The sequence below is a fragment of the Myotis lucifugus genome, unplaced genomic scaffold (genome assembly GCF_000147115.1).
Source record: "Myotis lucifugus unplaced genomic scaffold, Myoluc2.0 scaffold_186, whole genome shotgun sequence".
NCBI classification, from domain to species: Eukaryota; Metazoa; Chordata; class Mammalia; order Chiroptera; family Vespertilionidae; genus Myotis; species Myotis lucifugus.
In genome coordinates this window covers 150343-174216 of record NW_005871234.1, presented here as the reverse complement: position 1 = coordinate 174216, position 23874 = coordinate 150343, and the positions used below count along the sequence as shown (strand labels likewise).

Sequence of the window (23874 nt, the reverse complement as noted above, 5' to 3'; positions counted from 1 at the left end):
ACACGGTGGACCCTCCGGGCCAGCTCTGCAGGGCAGGTCACAGCCCAGAGGACCCACAGAGGGGGAAGAAGCCAGGGAAGCAGCCGCTGGGGGAGGAGGCAGCGCTGGGGCTGGGAAAGGCTGCTGGCGCCCGCACGGCAATGCCAATGCGGTGAGGACCAGAGGCAGCTGCTCTCCAATCCCAGAGGCCTGGGGAAAGCAGGAGCCGAACACAGGGGCCTCCTCCTGAGCTGGTTCTAAGAGGAGTGACTTCCTCAGGGAAAAACAAGGCTCCAGGTACTAGGAAGAGGAGGAAGCGTTGTTTTACAAGAGGATAGCAGATTCGGAGATGCCCCAGAGAAGGAGAAAGAAGCACAGTGGCGGAGAGCCGGGCGACAGAGGGACAGGGCTGGAGTGCACGGGGTGAGAGAGCAGGGACGGGCGCCCGGGGGTGGGGCTGTCTACCTGAGCTCCATTGGCCCTCGGCACAGCACCCTGCATTCTCCCTCCCCTAAACTTTCCACTGTGGGTGCCTGAGCTCTTGTCACCAGCCAGCTCCTCCTCCTTGACATCCTCATGGGACTTGCCCTCAGCCTCCACCATGATATGAGGCTTTCCCTGGGAAACCCCACCTCCCACCACCCCTCCCCTGGGGATCGCTTCCCTCCTCCCACTCCTCCTGGCCAGCTCGGCTTCAAAGACAGGGCCACGCCTAGCAGCTGCCTCCCTCCCCCCTCCATCTCTCCCTCCCGGAAGTCCGCACCACCCACATGCACCTCTCCCCCACGGCTCTCACTGCTGTCACAGCCAAGCCCAGGCCCTGTGCTCGCCTTGCCTGGATGACTGCAGCGCCTGCCTCACCATCTGCCTATCTGAGTTCCAATTCTCCCATCAGGGAATCCACATGTGGACAAGCCATTCGCCAGCACAGCTCCTTGTCCTCCACCAACAGCGTCTTCATCTCCTGTCCCCTTCAGCTGCTAGAGGCATGGCCCCATCTCTAACTTCCAACCACACAGAACCACTCCTCCAGCAAAACCTTGACCACTGACACCCCTCTCAGAAGACAGCTTGCAAGCTATCCGCCTCCTCCAACCCCTCACAGAGCGAGACACCAGCACACAGAGGGGCACACAGCAGGCGCTCAATAGTGTGCATTCCGTACTCTCTGTCCTCTGCATCAGCTCTAGGCCCCGTCCTCCTGCATCCTCCCTGCCCCGATGCCCTGGCCACCTCGGCCCTGTGCCTCCACCAGGCCTGCCTAAGCCACGCCTGCCACCTCCACCATCCACCTCCCGGTCTGCTTCTGGCCACTGAGCATCATGAGGCTGTGCCACAAAGTCCCCAACCCAGAGTGGGTCCAGAAACCCTCCGTTTCTTAATGAACACCTCATTCCTCTCCCACAACTACTACTCCAAACGTTTTCTCATCTCTCCAGACACACAATGATGCTGCTATCTCCCCAACTCTACACCCTTTCTCCTTCTACCACCTCCAACATATAACTGTTCTTCCTGAAATGATCTCACATCTGCAAAGAAGAAAAATATGCAAAAGACAGATGATTGCCAGAGACGGGGAGGAGGGAAGAGTGGAGGGAATGGGAAGATGGTCAAGAGGTACAAACTTCCAGCGGTAAGTCATGGGGACATAAGATGCAGCATGGCGACTATAGTTAATCATGTAAAATTGCATATCGGGACGTTGCTAATAGACTAGATCTTAAAAGTTATCAGCACAAGAAAAAAGATTTTTTTGTAACTATGTGAGGTGACAGATGTAACTAGACGTTTTGTGGTGATCATTTCACAATATACACAAATATCGAATCAGTATAACATATAACGTGAAACTAACATGTTACATGTCAATTAGACCACAATCAAAAAGTATTAAGAGAAGAAAATACAAATGTATATCCTTCTGAGAGGATATGCAAAGAGATATTAATAACAGTTCTCGCTGAGTGGTAGAATTTTGAGTGATTCGTTTTTTACTTAGACTTTTCCACGTAGTCTACATTTCTCATAATTACTGTGTGTTCTCTTAAAGCAGAAAAACGGAAGTTGCTTGTTTGTTTGTTGGTTGGTTGGTTGGTTGGTTGGTTGGTCCTCCGCTCCCAGGTAAGGTGCTGTGAGGAGGACAGGGACGTGGACTCACAGGCGCTTCGTTTCCAGGCCCCAGCACACACAGGCTTGCTTTCAGGTAGCCTCTGGCCCCAGCGGAGAAATCATCGGGGTCTGAGAGCAGCAGCCACTTCCTGAGATAGGCGTGTCCTACGGGAGACAACGTCCGTGGGTGATCACGGAATGGGGAGGACCCAGGTCTGCAACCACATCCGGGAGCCGAGGGCGAACTACACGTGGGTGAGGTGAAGGACTCGTCCACTGGACAGGGGGCAGGACTCAGCTTGTAGAATAAAAGGTGCTTGGAGTGTGCAAGTAGGCTGGAGTCAGAAATGTGAACAGGAACCCCAAAGCCAGACTCGGGGCCATTTACCTCTCCCCTCAGGAAGTGACCGGGGCAGAAACCTGGCTGTGGGGAAATGCTAGACGTGTCACCCAAATGACCCGACCCACCCCTGTCCAAGGTGACCCAGCCTCCAGCTGCCTTTTCTTGGGGCCTTCCAGAATGAGCATCCCTGGCTGACCCGCTGAGACCTCATGAGGGCTGGATCCCCCTGGGGGGCCTGTTCCACCTGGAAAGTGGAAGCCTGCCCTCCCTCACTCCTGCAGCTCTCACCTCCACATCTTAAAAACCCCCAGGACCTAACTCCAACTCTACATCCTAAAACCCCCCAGGAGGAAACTGGGTGTCCCCCAAGCAGCCTCCAGACCAAAATGCAAGGACATGGCCAAGGTGACGAGAAGGTGACTCACGGGGCTCTCTGTAGACGGCACCCACATCTATCTGAAATTAAACAGAGAGAACACACATCAAACTCTTGCCCCTGGAGTGCTACATAAAGTGTGGTGCATCACATCAGCCCATGAAAAATCATGTTCTGAAGGGACTGCCCTTCTGGTAGCTGGACAGGATGCTGGTGATTTGTGAATCGCTTAACAAAGCCAGTTAGACCTTCAAAAAAAATCATGTTTTGAAGAACATATGGAGACAAGGGGAGATGTTCCTCCTTTGATAATACATGGGGAGGAAGAAAGCGGAATATTTTGTTGTTGCTGTTGTTATTGTTGTTGTTAATCCTCACCTGAGGATGTCTTTCCCACTGATTTTGAGAGAGAGAGGGAGATACATCCATTGGCTGCCTCCCACAGGCGCCCTAACCCAGACTAGGAATCGAACCCACAACCCATCCTTGCATGAGCCCATGCTTTAACCACTGATCTACACTGGTCAGGTCAAAAGTGGAATTTATTTTGATTAAAGTTTGGTCAAGTATATACGTGCATAGAAAAGAAAGAGGAAAGGAAATACAGCTGTAACTGTGCTCTTTCTGGGTGGTAAATTTGGGTGAGTTTTATTTTATTTTTGTTCTTTCCTGTATTTTATAACTTTCTGTAAAAAAAAAATCATAGATGAGGGTGATGTTGATGGTGGGAAACTGGGGGGAGGAGCGGGGATATGTGGGAACTCTGTACTGTCCTCTCAACTTTGCCATGAACCTAAACTGTTGTGAGAAATACTTTCTTAAATCATGGATTACTTTTATCATTAAAAAAAAGTGTTTTACCTTAACTGTTGGGTTCTCAGGACAAAAAGTGTTTCAAAGATTAGCGACTCCAAATATAATGAAGACCCATTTGTTACAGAATGACAGGCTGGAGCCCATGCCTCTGAAAACTGCCTCCCCAGGAAGAAAGATGTAGTGTTCCACCTGGTGACTTAATTCCCAGAGGAAAGGGGTCACGTTTTATTTGCATAGCAGGGGAGGTTAAAGTAAGCTGTGCCCTTTCTTCCCATTTGATGAATGCTTGAAGACTCAAAAATGAGGAAATCAGTAAGAATGACATTACAACAGCATTCAGGGAGGTCCCCATGGCTCGCTGCCTTCCCTGTGTGTAGCCTGTGAAAGCAATCCTCTGAGCTGAATTGTACGTTTCTCAGTTCTCCACAAGGGCCTGTTCACTTCTGCACTGTTTGAGACAAATAAGTGGGGGGGGCAGGCTCCCCTCGCTCCCCACTGCCCACCCGAGTGCCTCGCTGCACACCTGGGGCCCACTCCCAGCCCTGGGTGACGTGAGCCCCGGCACAGGGCGTCTCATTGGCCCTGATGGTCAGAACCAGGAGGAGCGCTGCCGAAACTCATTTGCACGCTGCCTGTCCAGGTGTCAGGACAAATACAAGTTAAAAATAAGAAGCTGAACTCCCCTAACAGAAATAAGGGAAGAGACTTCTCTTCCCTCTTTTTGGCAGAACATTCACCTTAACAACTTGCAAATGTTAAGTATTTTCTCTTTCTTTGAAATGGATCACTTTTTTAAATTTTTTGATTTTTTTTATATTTTTACTGATTTCAGAGAGGAAGGGAGAGGGAGAGAGAAATAGAAACATCAATGATGAGAGAGAATCATTGATCGGCTGCCTCCTGCATGACTCCTCCTGGGGATCGGGCCCGCAACTCAGGCATGTGCCTTTGGCCAGAATCGAACCCGGGACCCTTCGGTCCACAGGCCAACACTCTATCCACTGAGCTAAACCACCCGGGGCGAAATGGATCTTTTTAGAAACTAAATAAGCCTTTCCTCAGTTGTGTGACCCAGACGCATCTCCCCCCGGGTTCTCCCCATCTCTGTGGGGAGGGAGGGGCCTAACTTCAGGGCCTGCCTCGCTCCGAGGGGTAAAGTACTTCCTCGCATGAAAACATGAGCTTGTTTTCTGTTCCCTCTGGATAAAGTCAACTAACAACACAGACGGTCACCCCGAGGACCAGGTCGCGTGAGGACGGGCGACGTGTGACCTGCCCTGTCAGGCCCACTCACTGGAGGACGAGTTACGTTCATCTTGAGAACCTGTGGGGGTTGGGTTCTGCCAGCTGGGCGACATGAAAAGACTTCTGCCCTTCAGCCTCTCGGGGGAGTGCCGGGGACGCACACCGCACGCTGGCTCAATGATTCTCAGTCACACAGGTGCTCTCTCCCTCCTACCTCTGTGGAGAGGATTTCCAGGCCGGGAGACCCTGTTTTGTTAATTCTATTTTGCCAACACCGACCAAGACAGGATTTCTGAAGTGCCAACCCTGGCACATTACCCACAGAGCCTCCACTAACACGGATACGCGAGAACTGGCTGCTGGCAAAGAAAATAAAGCATTACCCGGAACTCCCCGATGAGAGCGTCAGTCCTGCGGGAACGGGAGTCCACCACCTGGAGGGAAAGACAAATTAAAACTCTCACTTACAAGTAAATGTTGGCCCAGACAGGGTCCAGCCTGATAGCTCTTCCCCCCCACACACTCTACTCCAGAGATTGTGCTAAGCCATGTTTAACCCGCACAAGAACCCTGTGAGTAGGTGCTATTATTCTCCCCATTTCACAGATGAAGAAACAGAGGCAAAGAAAGAGAGATTACAAGACTTGTACAGAATCACACAACTCCTAAATGGCAGCGGCAGGGTGAGAATGCACTTTGGCTCCAGAGCCCATACTTTTAGCCACTAAACTATATTGTCTTTTAGAGAAAAGGAGAAAAGAGCTGCCAGGGCCCAGAAGAAGAAAATCTTGGCCAGAAATGGCACATGGACAAACAATCTTATATATTAAAAGCCTAATATGCAAATCGACCAAATGGCGAAACAACTGGTGGACCGACCGGTCTCTATGACACGCACTGACCACCAGGGGGCAGACGCTCAACGCAGGAGCTGCCCCTAGCCCGCAGGCCCCAGGCCAGCCAAGGTGGGTGCCAGCACGCCCCCCCATCACCCCTGCAGCAGTGGTGGCAGCAGGGGGCGCAATTTGCCGGCAAGTAGGCGGCATCAGGCAGGCCAAGGCAGGTGCCAGTGGGGGCCCCCTGATCGCCCCGCCGGTCACCTCACAGATTGGCCCTGATCGCCAGCCAGGTCTAGGGACCCTACCTGTGCCTCTAGTATAAGATGAAAATCAATGTTCCCGCTCAAGAATGATTTCAGGACCCTGACCCGAGACACCTGGGGGTGCTGAGCAGCGGGCTCTCCCCTCTCAGCTGCTGCCTCCATCTGAACTGCTGGAGGCATTTCCGTGACCAGCAGCCTTGGGGTGAGCCTCTGACAGCACTCATGCCCTGGGCTTCAAGGCTTCTCTGTCACACACGTGCATGGGTGACGGGCATGTGCGTGTACACAGCCCACAGAGGACCTCTGGTCTCCCAAACGTACCGTGATGAAGATGGGCTCATCGAACAGCTCCGCTGGAGAGTCAAACACGTTGAAGAACAGAGTCTGTTGGTTCAGGGCAGAAGGGAGACGAGTGAGAGCCTGCCAATGCCCAGGCCCCCAGGCCCCCAGGCCCCCAGGCCGGGGAGAGAGTCAACCGCCCACCACAGCACTCGGGCTGGTCCACACGGAAACTGGAAATCGTGGAATGAGCTCAGCCCGCACTGAGCTCTGGGACCTGACAGATTCTGGGACGACCCTCCCCTGGCTCCACAGAGGTCGTCATCTCAGGGGCAGGGTGAGTGGCTGGCCCTACAGGATGACAGGGATGTGGAGCTGTGGGAGCCCAAGGCAAGAACACGAGCTAAACCATCTCTCCGGTTCCTCAAACAGCCTGTTCACACCTTTGGGTGGCACATCTCTCCACCCAAAGTCAGCGCCTACGTAAACACTGAGGGGCTTGCCGGGCGCCTGCTGTGTGCTCCCTATCAGAGCCCACCAGGGCCCCAGCCCGAACCCCATTGCCTCCCACCTCATTGAAGAGGGGGCTGTTTCCCTTGTGGATCCGCGTCCGCCTGGTCTGCCCAGCGGCAGTGACCTTGACCACAGGCTTGATGTTCACCCCTGGCAGCTGGCGCCCCTCGATCACCTGGACCCTGATCTGAAAGCCAAGAGGAAAGCAGAAGTGGTCAGAAACACACACATCCCACTCCTCCCCCCCCAAAAAAAAAAATCAGAAATCTCGGGGACCATCCTCATTGCAGGTCTCAGGAAGGTTATTAAAGAGGAGAAACCCAGCAGGCGTGGCTCAGTGGTTGAGCATCAGCCTATGAACCAGGAGGTCACAGTTCGATTCCTGGGTTGCAGGCTTGATCCCCAGGCAGCTGATCAATGATCCTCTCTCATCATTGATGTTTCTATCTCTCTCTCCCTCTCTCTTCCTCTCTGAAATTAACAAAAACATGTATTTTTTAAAAAGACTTGGGAAAGCCTTGTGAAAACAGTCCCCACCCAGGTCCCTTGCTCCTATACATCCCACGTTTCCACATAAGAGCTGGCAGGCTACCCAGGTAAGCTACGGCATTAATTCCTGGCACCGGGCCAGGCATCCCTCCCCAGGTTCCTGCAGCCGCTGGCACCTCGGGCCCTTTGACACTGATGCTTTTAAGTGGCTTGAACATCCTGCAATGACAATTCCCTCAGAGCCTGAACTCAGATAGGCTCCCCGTCTCTGCTCTTTATAAGATGCAACGCTGTTCACATTCTGAGAAATAAACTAAGAGTTTCCTCCACTGACTATAAGTAAATGAAGGTTTCAAAAGTACGACATTTTAAAATATTAAAACAATTTTCATGGGAAAAATAATGTTTACTGGTTCTAATTCCTAATCAGTAGTTACGTATTGATTAATTTTTTTAAACTAGCATTCTGGAGAAGAATATATTATTAATAACAATGGAAAGGTAGATGAGTGGTTTTTATTCTCTTCTTTTTGCTGTCTTTTCCACATTTTCTACAATATAAATATTAACCTTCTAAGGAGGAAAAAAGGCAATAAGAACATGTCTTGGGAATAATAAAAATACGTTAGGATTTTGTCTTTCAGGCAAACATAGTGTTGATAGCTGGCACGTTTGTCTAAATTACTATGATTTAAAACTAAAATATATTTTTACAATTTGTTGCACTTACTAAAGATTTGTTTCCTATTTTTTTAATATTATTTTTATTGATTTCAAAGAGGAAGGAAGAGGGAGAGATAGAAACATCAGTGATAAGAGAGAATCATTGATCAGCTGCCTCCTGCACGTCACCCACTGGGGTTCAAGCCCGCAACCCAGGTATGTGCCCTGACCGGGAATCAAACCATGACCTCCTAGTTCATAGGTTGACGCTCAACCACTGAGCCAGGCCGGCCGGGATGTTTCCTATTTTTAATTTTAAAAGTAGTTCTGAAGCGTTAAATATCACTAAGTGCAACTCTATCAAAATGGAACATTTTGTAGAATAGCAAACAGATAAACAAGGGACCAAAATTAAAAGGCAAATAAAATGGAATGGATTTTTGGATTAAAAATACGTCAAAGGGTTAATAGTGTCATTATCTGAAGAGGTTAAACAAATTCACATTTCACAGACTTTCAGAAAAATCATGGCACGAAGGAAGGGCATGGATATCGGGAGAGGAAACATAGCCAGGCAGCTTCTTAGCTGATGCTCACCCTGCATGCCCAAGGACCACACCTGGAGCAGCAGGAGCTAGCGAGCCAGGTAAACTCTGGTTGGTAAACAGATACGCTGAATCTCTGCAGTGTACCTCCCCCGCGGCCCCCCTCCCCCCCCCCGCCGTCCTTTTTAAGAGCAAAACCAGGGCTGGGCAGAGGCTTATTCTGAGGCCCTATGATGTGACTGCCCGGTGCACACCTTCCCCGGCCCCGGAAAACCAGGCTTCCCCCAGGAGCACTGCTAGGGTCTCCCCTGAGTTGGGACAGACAAGCAGGCACCGGCACTACAGCGTGGGCCCACTAAAGGGGAGACTGTGGCCGCAGACGGCCCTTACCTGGAAGTCCTGCGGCTTGTCCGACAGCACCTTCCGGGGAGCGGGAGCCCCTCTCTTCCTTTTATTCCCCGGGTGGTACGGGGGAGGGTGGGAAGCTGGCTTCTTGGGCGTGGAAGGAGCCCCCGGGTCTGGGGGGCCGGTCTGGTCCAGGAAGGGCTCTGCCTCATCTCCCGTGAGGCCCTGGTCCTCCGTGTCCTCCTCTCCTCCTGTGTCTGGGAGGAGAGGGTGCTCGTGAGTCCTGGTCCCTCCGGCCCTGCCCTGGGGACCCAGCCAGGTAAAGGAGGGTCCACAGGGCACGGCACCAATACTCACCACCACCCCAGCCCCTCTCCTTCCCCCATCGATGAGCCAGGATGGATGAGGAAGGAGAAGAGACGCGTCCAGCAGCTACACGTGGGGGCGGTCAGTCCAGTTAGTCAACAGGAAGGAGAGAGAATGGCCCCCCGCCCGTCCTGCAGGGTGAACCCCTGGCCACCGCGGCCCACGCCCGTGAGCTGACGACGGCAGCGGTGAGATGGTTACGGGTAACGGGTGGGTCAGGACAGCCCTGGCTGTGTCTCACCCGTGGGGGCCAGCCACTTCTTCCCCGAGTATCTTGTGTCCACAGTGCTGTCACTGAGCAGGGACCACGTCTCTGCCCGGCTCTGTCCCCCACCTGGCACGTGGGCGGGCACAGCCCGGGAGGGGAGGAGGGAGTGGGTAAGGGAAGCCAGCCAGCTCCCCTCTCCCCCCAACCCTGCTCCCCCTGCCACCCCAGCCCCACACGAAGCTCAGGAGCAGATGCCACATCTGGGGGGGACTGTCCCTCTCACCACCTTCCAGGCGGGACCGGGAACTGGGCACCTCTGGGAGCCTCCCCTGTGCAGTGTGAACCTACCTCTGTCAGAGCCACCTCAGAAGTTGCCCCAGAACATTCGGGGCCCTGCAGGCTCCCACCCTCTGTCCCCAGAAGCACCCCTCCTTCCTCCCTCCACCTGTACCCCAGCCAGAGTGACCTCCCATCGCCAAGCTCAGACAGGCAGGCCTCAGGGAGACGCCGCCCCCTCTCCAAGAGCCCGCACAGGGCTGGGCTCCCGGACTGGCCTGGGGCACCCAGAGACAGGGCTCCACACGGGGACAGGGGCTCCACACGGGGACAGGGGCTCCACACGGGGACAGGGGCTGCTCAGGTTGTGCTGCGTCTGCCTCCAGGTCTCTTTACCAGGAGAGAAGCTGTAGACTCTTTTCCGTGGGCGAGTCCCCACCTGGCCCACCTGTGTAGCTTCCTGCCCACCCAGCAGGCCCGGCCACCCAGGCCCCTGACTGTCAGCCAGCCACCCCGGGCTGGGTCCTCCCTGGACAAGCCCAGCAGAGGCAAGTGGAGCGAGCGGAAGCAACCGTGGGACTCCGTGTCTGCTCTTTTCACAAATGATAAACTATAGGCCCAGAGAGGGGGAGTGGCCAACCCAAGGTCACACAGCTACTGGGTGTCAAAGGTAAGACTGTAACTCATGTCCCCTGACTTCGACCCAGAGCTCTTTCCAGGAAATTCCAGCCCTTTTGTCCCCTGTCATCACCAAAGGCCTGCTAGGTCCCGGGCAGGGAAGCACTGGGGTCTGGGGAGTGGGTGGGGCCTCCGGCATCACCTGGGAAAAGGCCCCGTCCCACAGGCATGTCCTCAACACAGCACCCACCCATGCGGGGCGCACAGTGGGAGCACCCGCCCAGGCACAGCTCCCTGCCTGGAGCCGAGTGGGGCGGGGGAAGGGGGGGGGGCCGCGTCCTCCCACTAATCCGAGTGGCACCTGGGGAGCATGCCTCCCGCCTTTCTCTTGCATGGCAGAGGCAGTTCTCAGGATCCCCCCCTCTCCTGTGTCCTCCCCTGTGTCCTCCCCCACCCCCCAAGGCCGCACAGGCTGCTGAAGCCTCACTGTGGCCCCGCCCCCATGCTCGGGAGCCTGGCTGGGCCTCTTCCCTGGGCCTCCCAAGGAGAAGGGGCTCCTCACCAGCCATCATATCCTGGTCAGGCAGAGTCGGGGAGGGGTCCAGAGGAGTGGTAGGTGGGAAGAGGGGCACAGCTCCGGGGAGCGGCGTGTAGGACACCTGCAGGACCAGTGAGGCCTGAAAGAGAGGGGGGAGGGGAGCAGGTGGGTGCACTGGCCTCAGACCACCGCCCTCCACCATCTTTCCTGTTCCTTTCATTCCTCGAAGAGGAAGACGGCTCGGAGGAGGGTCAGGTTTGCAGGAGGCTGTGGCAAAGCCACCCCTAGGGGGCCCTCAGCATAAGAGCCCAGGATCTGAAGTCAGGTTCCACCACCCAGGAGCTGTGCAACCTTCGACAAGATCTGTAGCCTCTCTGGGCCTCAGTTTCCTCCTCTATAAAACAGGGGTAGTAATAGCAATAGCACCTTCCCCCGGGGGTCCAGTGAGGATTAGATGAGTGGACAGAGCACATCATAAGCTTCTATAAATGAATCAGAGCGTGGCCAGCCCAACGTCACACAGCTACTGGGTGTCAAAGGTAAGACTGTAAGACTGTAACTCATGTCCCCTGACTTCGACCCAGAGCTCTTTCAAATTCAGCAATCATCAACACAATTCTTAGCCACTCCTAAGAATTTTTCAACTCTCAGCCCAGGCCTGACCTCTCTGCTCAGCCGAGAGCCGAGGAGACCAGGGGATTGCCTCCACAGACAGCTCAGCCTGTTCTGCTCAGACCCAGCTCCGAGACAGGCTTCCTGAGCCCTCTTCACTCCCAAAGGCACTTCTGTCCCCACCTCACCTCCCGCGGCTCCAGCTTTGATCATCCAAGAGGAGAGGGACAGGTCACATCACTGGAATGGACAGGGGGAGGCTGCCTGTGTCCCCACCCACTGACCCCCCCATGAGTGGTGCACTGCTCAGAGGGCCCCTGAACCTGAAGGAACAGTGCAGTCACGGCAAGCTCTCCAGCCTTGCAGCTCCTAGGCCAGTGGGGGCCTGGCCAGGCCTTCCCTGGAACCCCAGGGCCAACAGGCCTCCTGGGGTAGCCTTTTTATCGATCAAAGTAATAAGTGCTCTATTGAACAAAGGCAAAAGGAAACAATCTGCTATAATTCTACCACTATTTGCATCTCGATATCATTATCTCTAATGGCTTTTAAACAGTGTACAGCTCTGTTATATATAAAATGCTTTTCTTTTACTTCATGTTAGACAGTAAGCACGTCCCCAGGTTTTGACAAACTCTTTATAACTGTCATTGTTAATGATGCATAATACGTCTGAGCAGCTCTAGTGTAATTCACTAGGTACCTCTCTGAGCTGAGTAATCGTAGGGGTTTCCAGAAGGTCCTGGAGCAAAATGTGATCCCGAGACAGAAGATGCTCCAGGCCCTGGATGTCATCCAGCTCTGGGGCTTGAACCCTCAGATTGAGCCCTGAGCAGGGGCAGCCAGGCTAAGGAAAAGCAGGGCTGGTGGGGGGGGTGGGGGGCTCAGAACCCTGAGGAAGGAGGCCTGCCTAGCCGCTCCACATCCCAGGAGACCCTGCAGGAGGCCTGGGAAGGCAATGAGACCCTTTAAATATCCGGGTCCGAGGCACTGCCTAACCGCCGCTGCAGGTTCCTACACCACCACCAGGTGTCGCCACGTGCGCAGCCAGCGTGCCTCGCACTAGCATCCCAGGCTCCTGCAACCCAAAGAAGGAAAAAAAGAGGGGAGGGGGGGCGCCCCAAATATCCAGGCCCTCCCGTGCCCAGCCTGACTCCTGGAGACTCCAATCAGGTTGGGGTGGATCTGGACAAAAGGAAATTATTTGTGCTCTTTGGAGAAATAACTAATTGCAGGGTTAGGCCAGGATTGGTAGAAGACAAGCCGGAAACATTTTATGCCAGAAACCAAGGAAATAATCAAAAAATGATAGAAACTGGGGGGTAGGGGAGGGCAGGGGATTGTCAAGGGCGGGAAAAAAGGAGACATATGTAATACTCTTTGTAATACTTTAAGCAATAAAACAATTTTTAAAAATGATAGAAACATGTCAAAAGAACAAAGAGTCAGTGGCTGCCACTGGCCAAATCTGGGACAATTTAAACATGAAAATAAAAGATATTTACATTAAACCTTTGACTAAAAGAAAAATACCTGATTCCAAATGGAAATAAATAAAACAGGAAGGAAGCTTTTTTCTTACAGTGAAATGCCAACTGATTCACACACAAAAAAAAATAACTAATTTAGAACACCACCATTTAACAATCATCAACACAATCATTAGCCCTGGCCTGTATGGCTCAGTTGGCTGGAGCATCATCCATTCACCAAGGGTCAAGGGTTCGATTCCCAGTCAGAGTATATACCCAAATTTCAGGTTCAATCCCCAGTTGGGGCAAGTGGGGGAGGTAACCAATCCATGTATCTCTCTCATATTTTTCTCTCTCTCTCTCTCTCTTCCTCTGCCCCTTCCTCTCTCTCTAAAATCAATTAAAAATAATAATAATAAACCCAACCAAGAAGCAACAGTGGTTGTTAAAACTGATGGGTAGCCCTGTCGGTGTGGATCAGTGGTTGAGCGTCGACCTATGAACCAGGAGGTCACGGTTCCGTTAAATTCTGGTCAGGGCACATGCCTAAGTTGCTGGCTCCATCCCCAGTAAGGGGCGTCCAGGAGGCAGCCCATCAGTGATTCTCATCATTAATATTTCTATCTCTCTCTCCTCCTCCCTTCCTGTCTGAAATCAATAAAAATATTTTTTAAATTGATGGGTAAAATTTGAATGAGGCACAAAGTACCTCCCCCTCAAATTCTTACTTCTTAGGGCAATGGATTTGGGGTTAGTGGAGAAATTCAGCAAATGCTACTTTAACCAAAAAAAAAAAAACAAGCTCAATAGCACAGTAATGAAACAAATCAGAGTCATACCCTCCTGGATACAACAGGGCAGCCCAGCATCACTGTGTGATTTTCCTGCCAAAGATGCACAACCTACATCTAATTGTGGGGAAACATCAAACTGAGGGACAATTACAAGCCTGTATTTCCAAAAATGTCAAGGTTTCAGGTTATAAAAGTCAAAGAAAGACTGAGGAATTCTCCCAGAGGGAAGGAGACTAAAGAATCAAAACAACTAATACAACATGATCCTTAATTGGATCTTTTTGCTCTAAAGGACACTGTTGAAAAGGTTGGTGAGCCCGGCCAGAGTGGCTCAGTTGGCTGGAGCATCGTCCTGTACACCAAAAGGTTGCCAGGCATGTTTGCAGGTTCAGTCCCCAATTGGGGTACTTATGAAAGGCAAACTGATCTTCTCTCTCTCTCCCTCTCTCCCTCTCTCCCTCTCCCTCTCTCTCTCTCTCTCTCTCTCTCTCTCTCTGATCTTCTCTCTCTCCCTCTCTCTCTCTCTCTCTCTCTCTCTCTCTCTCTCTCTCTCTCTCTCTCTCTCTCCTCTCTCTCTCTCACTGTATCCTTGGGTGAGGGTTACAAAAGAAACTCGGAGGTGGATCACTGCATTAGATGCAGTGCTATCTCAATGACCGTTTTATCAGTATTGACGGTTGAGTTATGGTTCCGTAGGAGAAAGTCCTTAATCAGAGAAAATACACACTAAATTCAGGAAAATTGGCAACTTAGTCGCAAATGGTTCAGGACAAAAATCTTCTTTATCCTACTCTTGCAGCTCCTCTCTGAACCTTAACTTTTAAGTAAAAGGTTAAGAAACCCTTAGAAATCTGCTTCTGCTCTAACCACGGGGTTCACACTCAGCAGAGACACACAGCAGCCCCCCCCCAACCCCCCCGCCCCCATGCTGACTCCTTCTCCAGGAGTCATGTGAGCTCAAGACCAGCCACGGAGTTTGCAGGCCTAGTGCAAAACAGAATTTCAGGCCCCTTGTTACAAATTTGCTAAGAATTTTGAAATGGTGACAGCAGAGAATTCAACCACATGCCCACGGGGCTGGCCTGCACGTGGCTCAGCCTGAGTGGATCCTGCTTCCGAAAGAGGGGGAGTGGGACCCCACCTGAAATAGCTGGTCTGGCCTATTTTCATTCATTCGCTCGCTTATTCGTTCCCCCCACAAATACACACCGAGCACCTGCAAGGGGCCAAGCACTGGGATCCTGGGATACTTCCAGGAACAAAGCAAAGGCCCCGCCCCCATGGAGCTGACATCTAGCAGAGGAGACAGACAATAAATAATAAATAAATATATATATATATTATACAGCACGTGAGGAAGAAAAGAAAGGGTGAGCCAGGGCAAGTGGGTCAGGGGAGCAGGAGGGAGTGCAGGTTGCAGAGGTCCGTGGTCTGAGTGGACCCCAGTGAAGAAAATGGAGCAAAACTTAAAGAGGGCACAGCCTGGCTGTCCCCCAGCCCCAGGTTCTTCTAACACTTGGTGACTGAGGTCCCCTGACCCTGGGACCAGCTCCCCTTGAAGAACACCCTTTCCTATTTCTCAGGGCTCACCCTGCCCACCCTCCCCCTCCCACACCACCCGGGGGCATTTGCATCTCTGTTCGGAGTTGGAGCTGCAGGAGTGTAACCCCACGGCCTGGATGTCAGCACCTGGGCTCTGGGGCAGCCCTCTGGAGAAGCCGGGAGGAGCCACAACCCCAGAATCCCAAGGCCACCTGGCAGCCCTCCCTGGGGTTTCCTAAGGACCCGGTTTCCTCCACACTGATAACCACACCGACCTCCTCAAGAGCTGGCTCCAGGCGCCTGAATGAGACTTACAGCCCAGAACCAGCTCCATCCTTTATACGCCTGTCAAGGAGCCACAGGAACATCCCTGGTAGCTTCAAAGGACCTAGAACCAGGATCTAAAACACATCTCGCCACCAGGGGGCAGAGTCCAGGGGCCACTGCTTCAAAACCAGAGGTGGTTAATACTGGAGGCTTCTAGCTTTGCTGAGGATCTAAAGGAAAGGGGGCCTGTCTGTGGGACCCCCCCCCCCCAGTCAGGACATCCCACCCTCACCGTGACATCATACTTCAGCCCCTCTCCCCAACTCCAGACATAGCCAGCGCTGAGATTTTCTTCCTGTGGGCTGTGTGAGCTCCATGCTTTCCCAGACCACATGACCTTGGCCTGCAGCCCCCAGTAGGACCCTCTTTAAGTCCCCCCACATGACAGCCCCAATCCTCAGCTCTCCCACCCCAGCACCACCATGCAGACATCCTAGCAGTCCGTCATGTGTCCACCAACTGGGGCAGGAACCTGAGTCACCCATGTCTGCCATCTTGGGGTCACAGTCAACAATATCACAGAATTCTGAGGGTCCTGTCTGGCCCCCAGGCTAGGAAGGCCCAAGAAACCAAAGGCAAAGACAGGGAACAACTCATCAGATCCTCCTACAGGTCACGCAGCCGGGCTCTGGGGTCCTTCACTCCCACCCTGCTCAGCTCCACCCCAGGTCCCTGCTTCCAACACGCTTCCTCCTGGCTCCCGACCCACCACACCACCAGGTTCCAGGTGCACTCGGCACCGACGGGCTTCTTTTTCTGATCTGACTCTGGCTGTCAAGGCTGAGGCGATGCGGACAGTGTTCGTGGTGTCGCCAGACCCTCATGAGCAAACCTCTCTCTCTCTCTCTCTCTCTCTCTCTCTCTCTCCATCTGTGAGCACGTGACTTCTTTCCTCCGTGTGTGTCCGCACCTCCGTGCTGGAGGCTCCCCAGGGCCGGGGTAGCGTTTTCCTCTTCAGTCTGGAATCTGTCTGAGACAGATTTGGCATCTTCCCATGGCCCGCAGCCCAGTGTGCCAATCTGAAGGGACTTCGAAGAGGACACGAAGTGACAGGCAGATGGACGGCAGCCCCCGCCCCCTCTCAGCCCTTCCAGGGTTTTCTATGGGTCCCACAGGCCCTGTGTTCACTCCTGTCACTCCACCAGCGGGCCCCCTCGGCCCTCTGAGGCAGTCTGGGCTACAGCCACTCGGGGAGGGGAGCCTGGCATGCTCGGCCCAGAAATCGGCTTTGATAAAAGGCCAGTGAGAAGCTACGGCTTCTGGCAGGGCTCCGTCCCTTCTGCCACACTCCCGTTTCCTGTGCCTCCAACTGCAGTGCGGCCCAGTCCTGGGTGGGAAGCCCCAGCGCAGAGGGCCTTGGGACCTGCCGGGGGCTGCACCGTGACTTCCTGCTGTCACAGGAACTAGAAGACAGTCCTGGGACCTCGCCACAAGGAGGGGGGCCCCCTCTCTCCCAGGCCGTGCTCAGCTGGGGGCTCACCCAAGCGGGTCCCAGCCCTCCCCTCCCATCCATCACCTCTGGCTCTCACACGCCCTTCTTGGAGACAGGGTTTGTGAGGGATTGACAAGCTCTGCAGCCAACCAGGGATCCCAGCCCAGGGAAGAGAAGGCAGCAGGTGAGCCGACGTGCAGACAGGCCATGGGAACCCAGAGTGAGAGGAGAAGCAGCCAGGCCTCTGGGGATGCCGCCAGCCTGGCTCGGCCCATGGACAGGGACCAAGTGTGAAAAGTTCTGTCCCAGGGGTGGGTGCGCCTCTGAGCTCGGAGGGGAGCCAATGCCGAGCCTGCAGGAACCACAGTGTCAGGGTGCACAGAGGGCTAGAGGCAGACACATTTGAGCAGCTCGACTGGGAAGTGAGACATCCCGGTTGGAGGCACTGGGGGCCAGACACAAAGCAAAGGAGGAGCTCCATCCCTGACTCAAAACAGCTCTCAGCAGCCGCTGATGCCTGCCCCCATTTCTCCACTAGAGCTCACACCTTCACAGCCTCTCCAGGACCCCTGAGGGAGTTCAGATGTCCCCAGAGTCCTTCTGGACTGTAGTGATGTGATATTGTGATTTAGGGTAAGAAAGACATATTTGGTCTTAACACCCTGTTTCTGGCACAGAGCTCCCAAAACCCTCGGAATTTCCTAAGTGATGAGGGCGGTAAAGGTGCCTTTTGTTGTATTAATGAGGTGACCAGGAAAGCAAGACCATGTGATTAGAGGGTTGGAACTTTCAGCCCCACGATCCCCCCATTCCCCAGCCACCCCATCCTCCAGGGAGGAATGAGGGGCTAGAGATTGAGTTTAATCACCAATGACCAATGATTTAATCATTCTTGCCTGTGTAATGGAGCCACCATAAAAACCCCAAAGAACAGGAACCGAAGCCGTCTGGGCTGGTGAACGCGCAGGTGGAGATGGGGGAGAGTGGTGGCCTGGGAGGCACGGAAGCTCCTGGCCCTCTCCCCACCTTGCTCTCTGCACCTCTTCATCTGGCTGTTCCTACGCTACATCCTTTTACAATAGCCTCTGGGTTCTGGGAGGCGCTCTAGGAAATTAACTGAACCCAAGCACAGGGTCGCTGAAACTTCGAATCTATAGCCAGTTGGTCAGAAGCACAGGTGACCACCTGGACTTGTGACTGGCATGGGGGGTGGAGGGGGGCCGTCTTGTAAGACTGAGCCCGTAACCTGTATAACTGAGTCTATTCAAGTCCCCTGAGAGTTTGGGAGATGCACCCGATGATGCATGTCCCCACTTGGACATCGATTCCCTGTGTGACTTCAGTCACCCTCTCTCTCTAGGTCTCACAGTGATGCCATTCAGAGCCCTGCTCAGACTGGCCACTTCTGATTCTCCAAGCCAGCCAGGAGCCTCCACACACACACACACACACACTCACACTCACACTCACACTCATAGACACACACTCACACTCATAGATGCTCACACTCATCTACTCATACACTCACACACACGCTGTCACATTCACATACTCGCATACACTCACACCCATACACACACTCCATGGGGCAAGGTAGCCCCACTCTGTCCGAAATAACTCAGCCCAAAACCCCCCACCGTATCCCACCCCCTGAGACGCCACAGGGAGGAAGCTTTACCAAATCGATCATTCCCCCAGGGCATCCTGGGAGGCTGGCCCTAAGGGAAGGTCAGGAATTCCACTGACCAGGAAGAGAGAACCCTGCAGGGTATATTTAGCTCACTCAAAATAGCAGGAGGCGAGAGTTGAGGGCTGGAAATTGTCTGGGAGAACTGGGAGAGCACTGGGCAGGCTGGGGGAGGGGCGGGAGGACAATGGAGGAAAGGAAGGGCTCTGACAGGTCCCGGTGCCAGGGGAGAGGGATGTCTGTCTCCCTTCCCTTGTGATCTGTGACCCAGATGACTCAGCTTTTCTGGATCTGGAGAAGGAGGTTGGGTGGTGAGAAAAGCTGCCAGGGAGACTGGGGTGGGGATACCCAAGGATGCGGGGAGCTTGGGAAGACCAACACCAGGAAGGGACCCAGGGCAGCCAAGGATGACTGAGCCTGCAGGTGGGACCAGGCTGCCTGTGGACCCCCTCCCCTCTCTTCCAGCCCAGAGCCCTCCCAGGCACCCTGAGCCCTGGTGGGCAGGCCCAGACCTGGCTGCTGGGAGTTGGGGTCACACAGCTCTGGGGTCAGAAAGGCAAGGCCTCAGCTCGGAAACGGGCCTGTGCAGGGGCTCCGTGAGCTCTTACCCCTGTGGGCTGCTTCTTGGTGTCCAGCAGCGGGGCATTGAAGCTGGCAGACAGGCTGGGGGTGGCGAGGACCTCCCGGAGTGGGATCTTGGCTTCCCCCAGGAACCTGAGAGGAGGGAAAAGTAGAATATAGAAAACTGGCCTGTGCCCGGCTCATCTCTCACCACACCCCTCACCACCACCACTGATGGGGAGCATAAGACATTTTGGGGGCTAGCAATCTGAATTTGTCCCAGCAACCTGCTTTCTACTGCACTCTCTTGCTAGCTGATAATTAACTCCATTTGTGAAAGAATGTAGGAGACTAGCAGCAGACTCTGTACCTAAGTGAATCAATGTTCCTAAGGCACATTCATGTTAGCCTATAGCAGCCGTGGGCAAACTACGGCCCGCGGGCTGGATCCGGCCGTTTGAAATGAATAAAACTAATTAAAAAAAAGACCGTACCCTTTTATGTAATGATGTTTACTTTGAATTTATATTAGTTCACACAAACACTCCATCCATGCTTTTGTTCCGGCCCTCCGGTCCAGTTTAAGAACCCATTGTGGCCCTCGAGTCAAAAAGTATGCCCACCCCTGGCTATAGTCTAGTGCAGTGGTTCTCAACCTTGGCCCTTAAAATCCCCGGGAATCTTTTAAAACCCGATTTTCGGGCCTCCCCTCCGGAAATTCTGTTTCTTTTTTATGGGGTGGGGCCCCACCTTAATAACAAAGAAACAGAATTCCCGGAGGATGAGGCCCAGAAACCAGATTTAAAAAAGATTCCCAGGTGATTCTAATGTGCAGCCAAGGTTGAGAACCACTGGTCTAGTCACTGCCCCTTCCTTAGTTATCTGGTCCTGCAAGAACTAATTTACCTAAATACTTCCAATCTACAAGGGGCCCTCAACCAAGGATGTGACAGCTTACCTAGAGGGAGGTCACTGGCGCCATACAGGATGGACATTAGATACAATCTCAGTTAACCATCTAACTGATTCTCGAGGGGGTGGGGGGGCTGTGAGAGTCCTCCACAGAAGCTGGTAGTTAGGAAACAAAGAAACTCAGAAATATATAAGGAGAAAATCTCATTGTCTAAGTTGTCAGGACCTGGGTCTTAGGGTCCCCAGAGCCAGCAGCGCTGCTTGAATAAAGGCTCTTTCCTGAACCCCGGAGTGTCCAGCTGTCCCTTCCGCGCCAACTCCATAAACTCCATGTTCCATAACACCACCACCACGCAAGCCACACAGACAGGCTGATCTGCCTAGAACGCCAGAGTCCCTTAGGACCCCTCCTCCTCGTCACCCCATCACCATCCCTGGAGGGCCAGGCCCCTCTCCCTGCACAAGAGGGACACCTTCCCTTCCCCCAAGGTCAACTTTGACCCCTTTCTGCCCCTCCCCGGAGGCCCAGCCCTCCACCCCTGTCGGCCTGGGTGCCCCACAGAAGGGCTTGTCTTGGCCCTCAGACCTCAGCAATCCACCACCTGGGCGTCTCGTAAAGCAGGGGCAGTCCCTCAGCACATCTGCATCGCTCCCAGGCCCCAGCAGCACACTGACCCAGTCTACACAGGCGTCTGCACAGGTCTCCTAGAGCTTGGCCAGCAATGATTATACATGAAAAACAAACACACCGTCCTGTCTCTGAGGGCAGCCCATGACGGTCACACCTCACACACCAGAGGCCGCAGCTCTCACTGAGGGGAGGGGGCCCCATACACGATGGGCTCTTAGGAATCAGTAGGTTGCCACGCGAGCATCAGTGAAGGGCCCTTCAAAGAACGCCAGGGAAAACGGTTATGTTCCGTAAGCTATGAAAGGGGCCAACAGCATTCCGCAGTGGCAGAAGGACAGCAAGTGGCCTGTGTCCACCACGACTGTGGCCTGGTGCTTGCCCTGAACTTCTGCACGCCTCCTGCGCACAGCCAAGGCACTGCCACAGGTGTCCTCTCATCTTCTGCTTTTTCATTTTCTTTCCTCGTGAATAAATAGCACATCTGGTCTCTGTAACAACTGATTTGAATGTGGGTTTTTATAATCTCATGAAATGAAATTTTAATCTTGACCTAATTAGCTGATAATTTTTTTTATCCTCACCCGAGGCTGTGTTTTACTGATGAGAGAGAGAGAGAGAGAGAGAGAGAGAGCGAGGAACATCAGTGTAAGAGAGAAGCACCTATCAGTTGCCTCCTGTCTGTACCCCAACCAGGGATCAAATGTACAACCTTTTGGTATATGGACATTCCAACCAATGGAACCACCCAGCCAGGGCTAATTAGCTGATTTTAAAAACTGGCTGCTTACAATGTCACACCCATTAGGTGAAGGGAGGGAAGGAGGGAGGGAGGAAAGAAGGAAGAAAGAAAACTACAAATGTTGTTGAAGCTGTGGAGAAATTGGAACCCTGTGCACTGTGAGTAGGAATGAAAAAGGTGCAGCCACTGTGGAAAACAGAACAGTGGTTCCTCGAAAACTGAAAAATAGAATACAATCCGACCCAGCAACTCCACTTCTGGTATTTACCCAAAGAATTAAAATCAGGGACTCACAGAGATATTTGTCAGCCCACCTTCACAGTAGCATTATTCACAATAACTAACAGGTGGGAGCAACCAAGAGGCTATCAGCAGATGAAAGGATAAATAAAATGTGGCAGATACATACAATGGATCGTTATTCAGACTTAAAAAGGAGAGGAATTCTGACATCTGCTACAAGGGGGGGGGGGGGACGGTGAACCTTGAGGACATTATGCTAAATGAAATAAGACAGACACAAAGGGGTAAAAATCGTATGACTCTACTTACATGGCAAAGTAGGCAAGTTTTCAGAGACAGGAAGTAGAATAGCACTTATCTGGGGCTGAGTAGAAAGGAGGAAGAGGGGCTAAAATTTAGTGAGTACAGAGGGTCAGTGTAGAGCAGTGATGGCGAACCTTTTGAGCTCGGCGTGTCAGCATTTTGAAAAACCCTAACTTAACTCTGGTGCCGTGTCACATATAGAAATTTTTTGATATTTGCAACCATAGTAAAACAAAGACTATATTTTTGATATTTATTTTATATATTTAAATGCCATTTAACAAAGAAAAATCAACCAAAAAAATGAGTTTGCGTGTCACCTCTGACACGCGTGTCATAGGTTCGCCATCACTGGTGTAGAGGGACAAGAGTGCTCTAGAGAAGGATGGTAGTGATGGTTGCACAACAGTGTGAATGTACTTAACGCCACTGAGCGGTACACTTTGAATGGAGCAAAAGGGGGCTGTGTAAAGACCTGTGGCCCAGGTCACAGCGGGCATCACGTCCTAGGCCCATGGCTTCCTTCCAGGAAATTAATCTTTACCTCAAGGGAGCCCTGCCCCGTGTTCTCACGCATCTAGGATAGCATAACTTTGAAATGTCAGAGTCATTTTCTTTTCCTACCCTGGAAGGCACAGCCCCAGGCACCAGATCACTAGACCACAGAGCACTTCCTTGTCATCTTGTTCCCGGCATTCCATCTCCATGTGCTGTAAATGCTCACTGTCACTCATCCTGTACCCACCAGTGTGAAAGTATGTGTCTAATTTGCAGTCTATCCAATCCTAGAGGTTTCTCCGCTTTGCTTTCTCCTGCCTCTACCACCAAGGGAGTCCGTGCACCTTCCTTATGTTTCCTCCTTTGATTCTAGGTGCATAACAGGGTCTGCAAAATGGGCATTCCCGGGAGCATTTTCTCAATCCCTTGAGACCTTGCTTCCGGGCATGTCCTCAAAATTTGGGTCAAATAAACTCATAACCCTTTTCTTTGCTGACCCTGGTTAAATTGGTTACGTTTTGTCATGTATATGTTACGATGCTAAATAAATAAACTAGCTGCTTAAGTAAGCTTCTGCACAACAAAATCCCTCCTTTTCCATCCCTCTGGGAACCAGCAGACTCTTGGCCACCTTGCAGGTCCCTTGCCAGCAAGGCAATACGCCTGGTGTACGTGCAACACCAGCATTTTTCTAACATCTCTTTAGAGAAAGGACTAAAAAGACAGATGTTCACTAACACTCATTCTGGGTTCTGGTAGAGACCATGCCAGTAGCGTCACATTTTCTAGGATTTGGGATGGTTTGTGCTACATTTCCTCAGAGTGTGAAGCAAACTTGTACCACAGTTCACTGAGGGCTCTGGAGAGTCTCCATCCCAGGGCCAGCGATGGGGAGATGTCTGTCCTCGGGACCCAGGCGCTATCAAAAAGACCAGATTGGTTGAGCACTGTCCCGTGCACCGAAGCGTTGCCAATTCGGTTCCCGGTCAGGGCACATACCCAGGTTGTGGGTTTAATCCCCGGCGGGGAGCGTTTGGAAGGCAACTGATGGATGTTTCTCTCTCACACAGTCTCTGTGTCTCTGTGTCTGTGTCTGTCTGTCTCTCTTTCTCTTGCTCACTGTCTCTCTCTCACTGTCTCTCTCTCCCTTCCTCTCTCTAAGCATGTACTCAAGTGAGGATTTAAAAAAAAAAAAAAAGATCAGATGGTGGGTATAGAGGACCTGCGTATCCACGTGACACTGGTGATCAGTGACCCTGTCCTTCATGGGAACACCAAGGCCGCAGAGTGGAGAGGCTCCCCTGAGAGGGG

At 52.7% G+C, this 23874-nt stretch overlaps 1 protein-coding gene across 1 annotated transcript in view; it reads right to left on the bottom strand.

Annotated features, from left to right (window-relative positions):
- The window catches only part of DYSF (dysferlin), a 200418-nt gene that overhangs the window by 135862 nt on the left and 40682 nt on the right, over positions 1 to 23874 (bottom strand). The window contains exons 4-12 of the mRNA XM_006096805.3: positions 19285 to 19390; positions 10838 to 10952; positions 9415 to 9507; positions 8853 to 9064; positions 6824 to 6952; positions 6295 to 6357; positions 5255 to 5305; positions 2860 to 2890; positions 2141 to 2256 (exon numbers count right to left, since the gene is read on the bottom strand). Coding sequence (XP_006096867.1) covers positions 2141 to 2256; positions 2860 to 2890; positions 5255 to 5305; positions 6295 to 6357; positions 6824 to 6952; positions 8853 to 9064; positions 9415 to 9507; positions 10838 to 10952; positions 19285 to 19390 — 916 coding nt within the window. The remainder of the gene's footprint in view (positions 1 to 2140; positions 2257 to 2859; positions 2891 to 5254; positions 5306 to 6294; positions 6358 to 6823; positions 6953 to 8852; positions 9065 to 9414; positions 9508 to 10837; positions 10953 to 19284; positions 19391 to 23874) is intronic.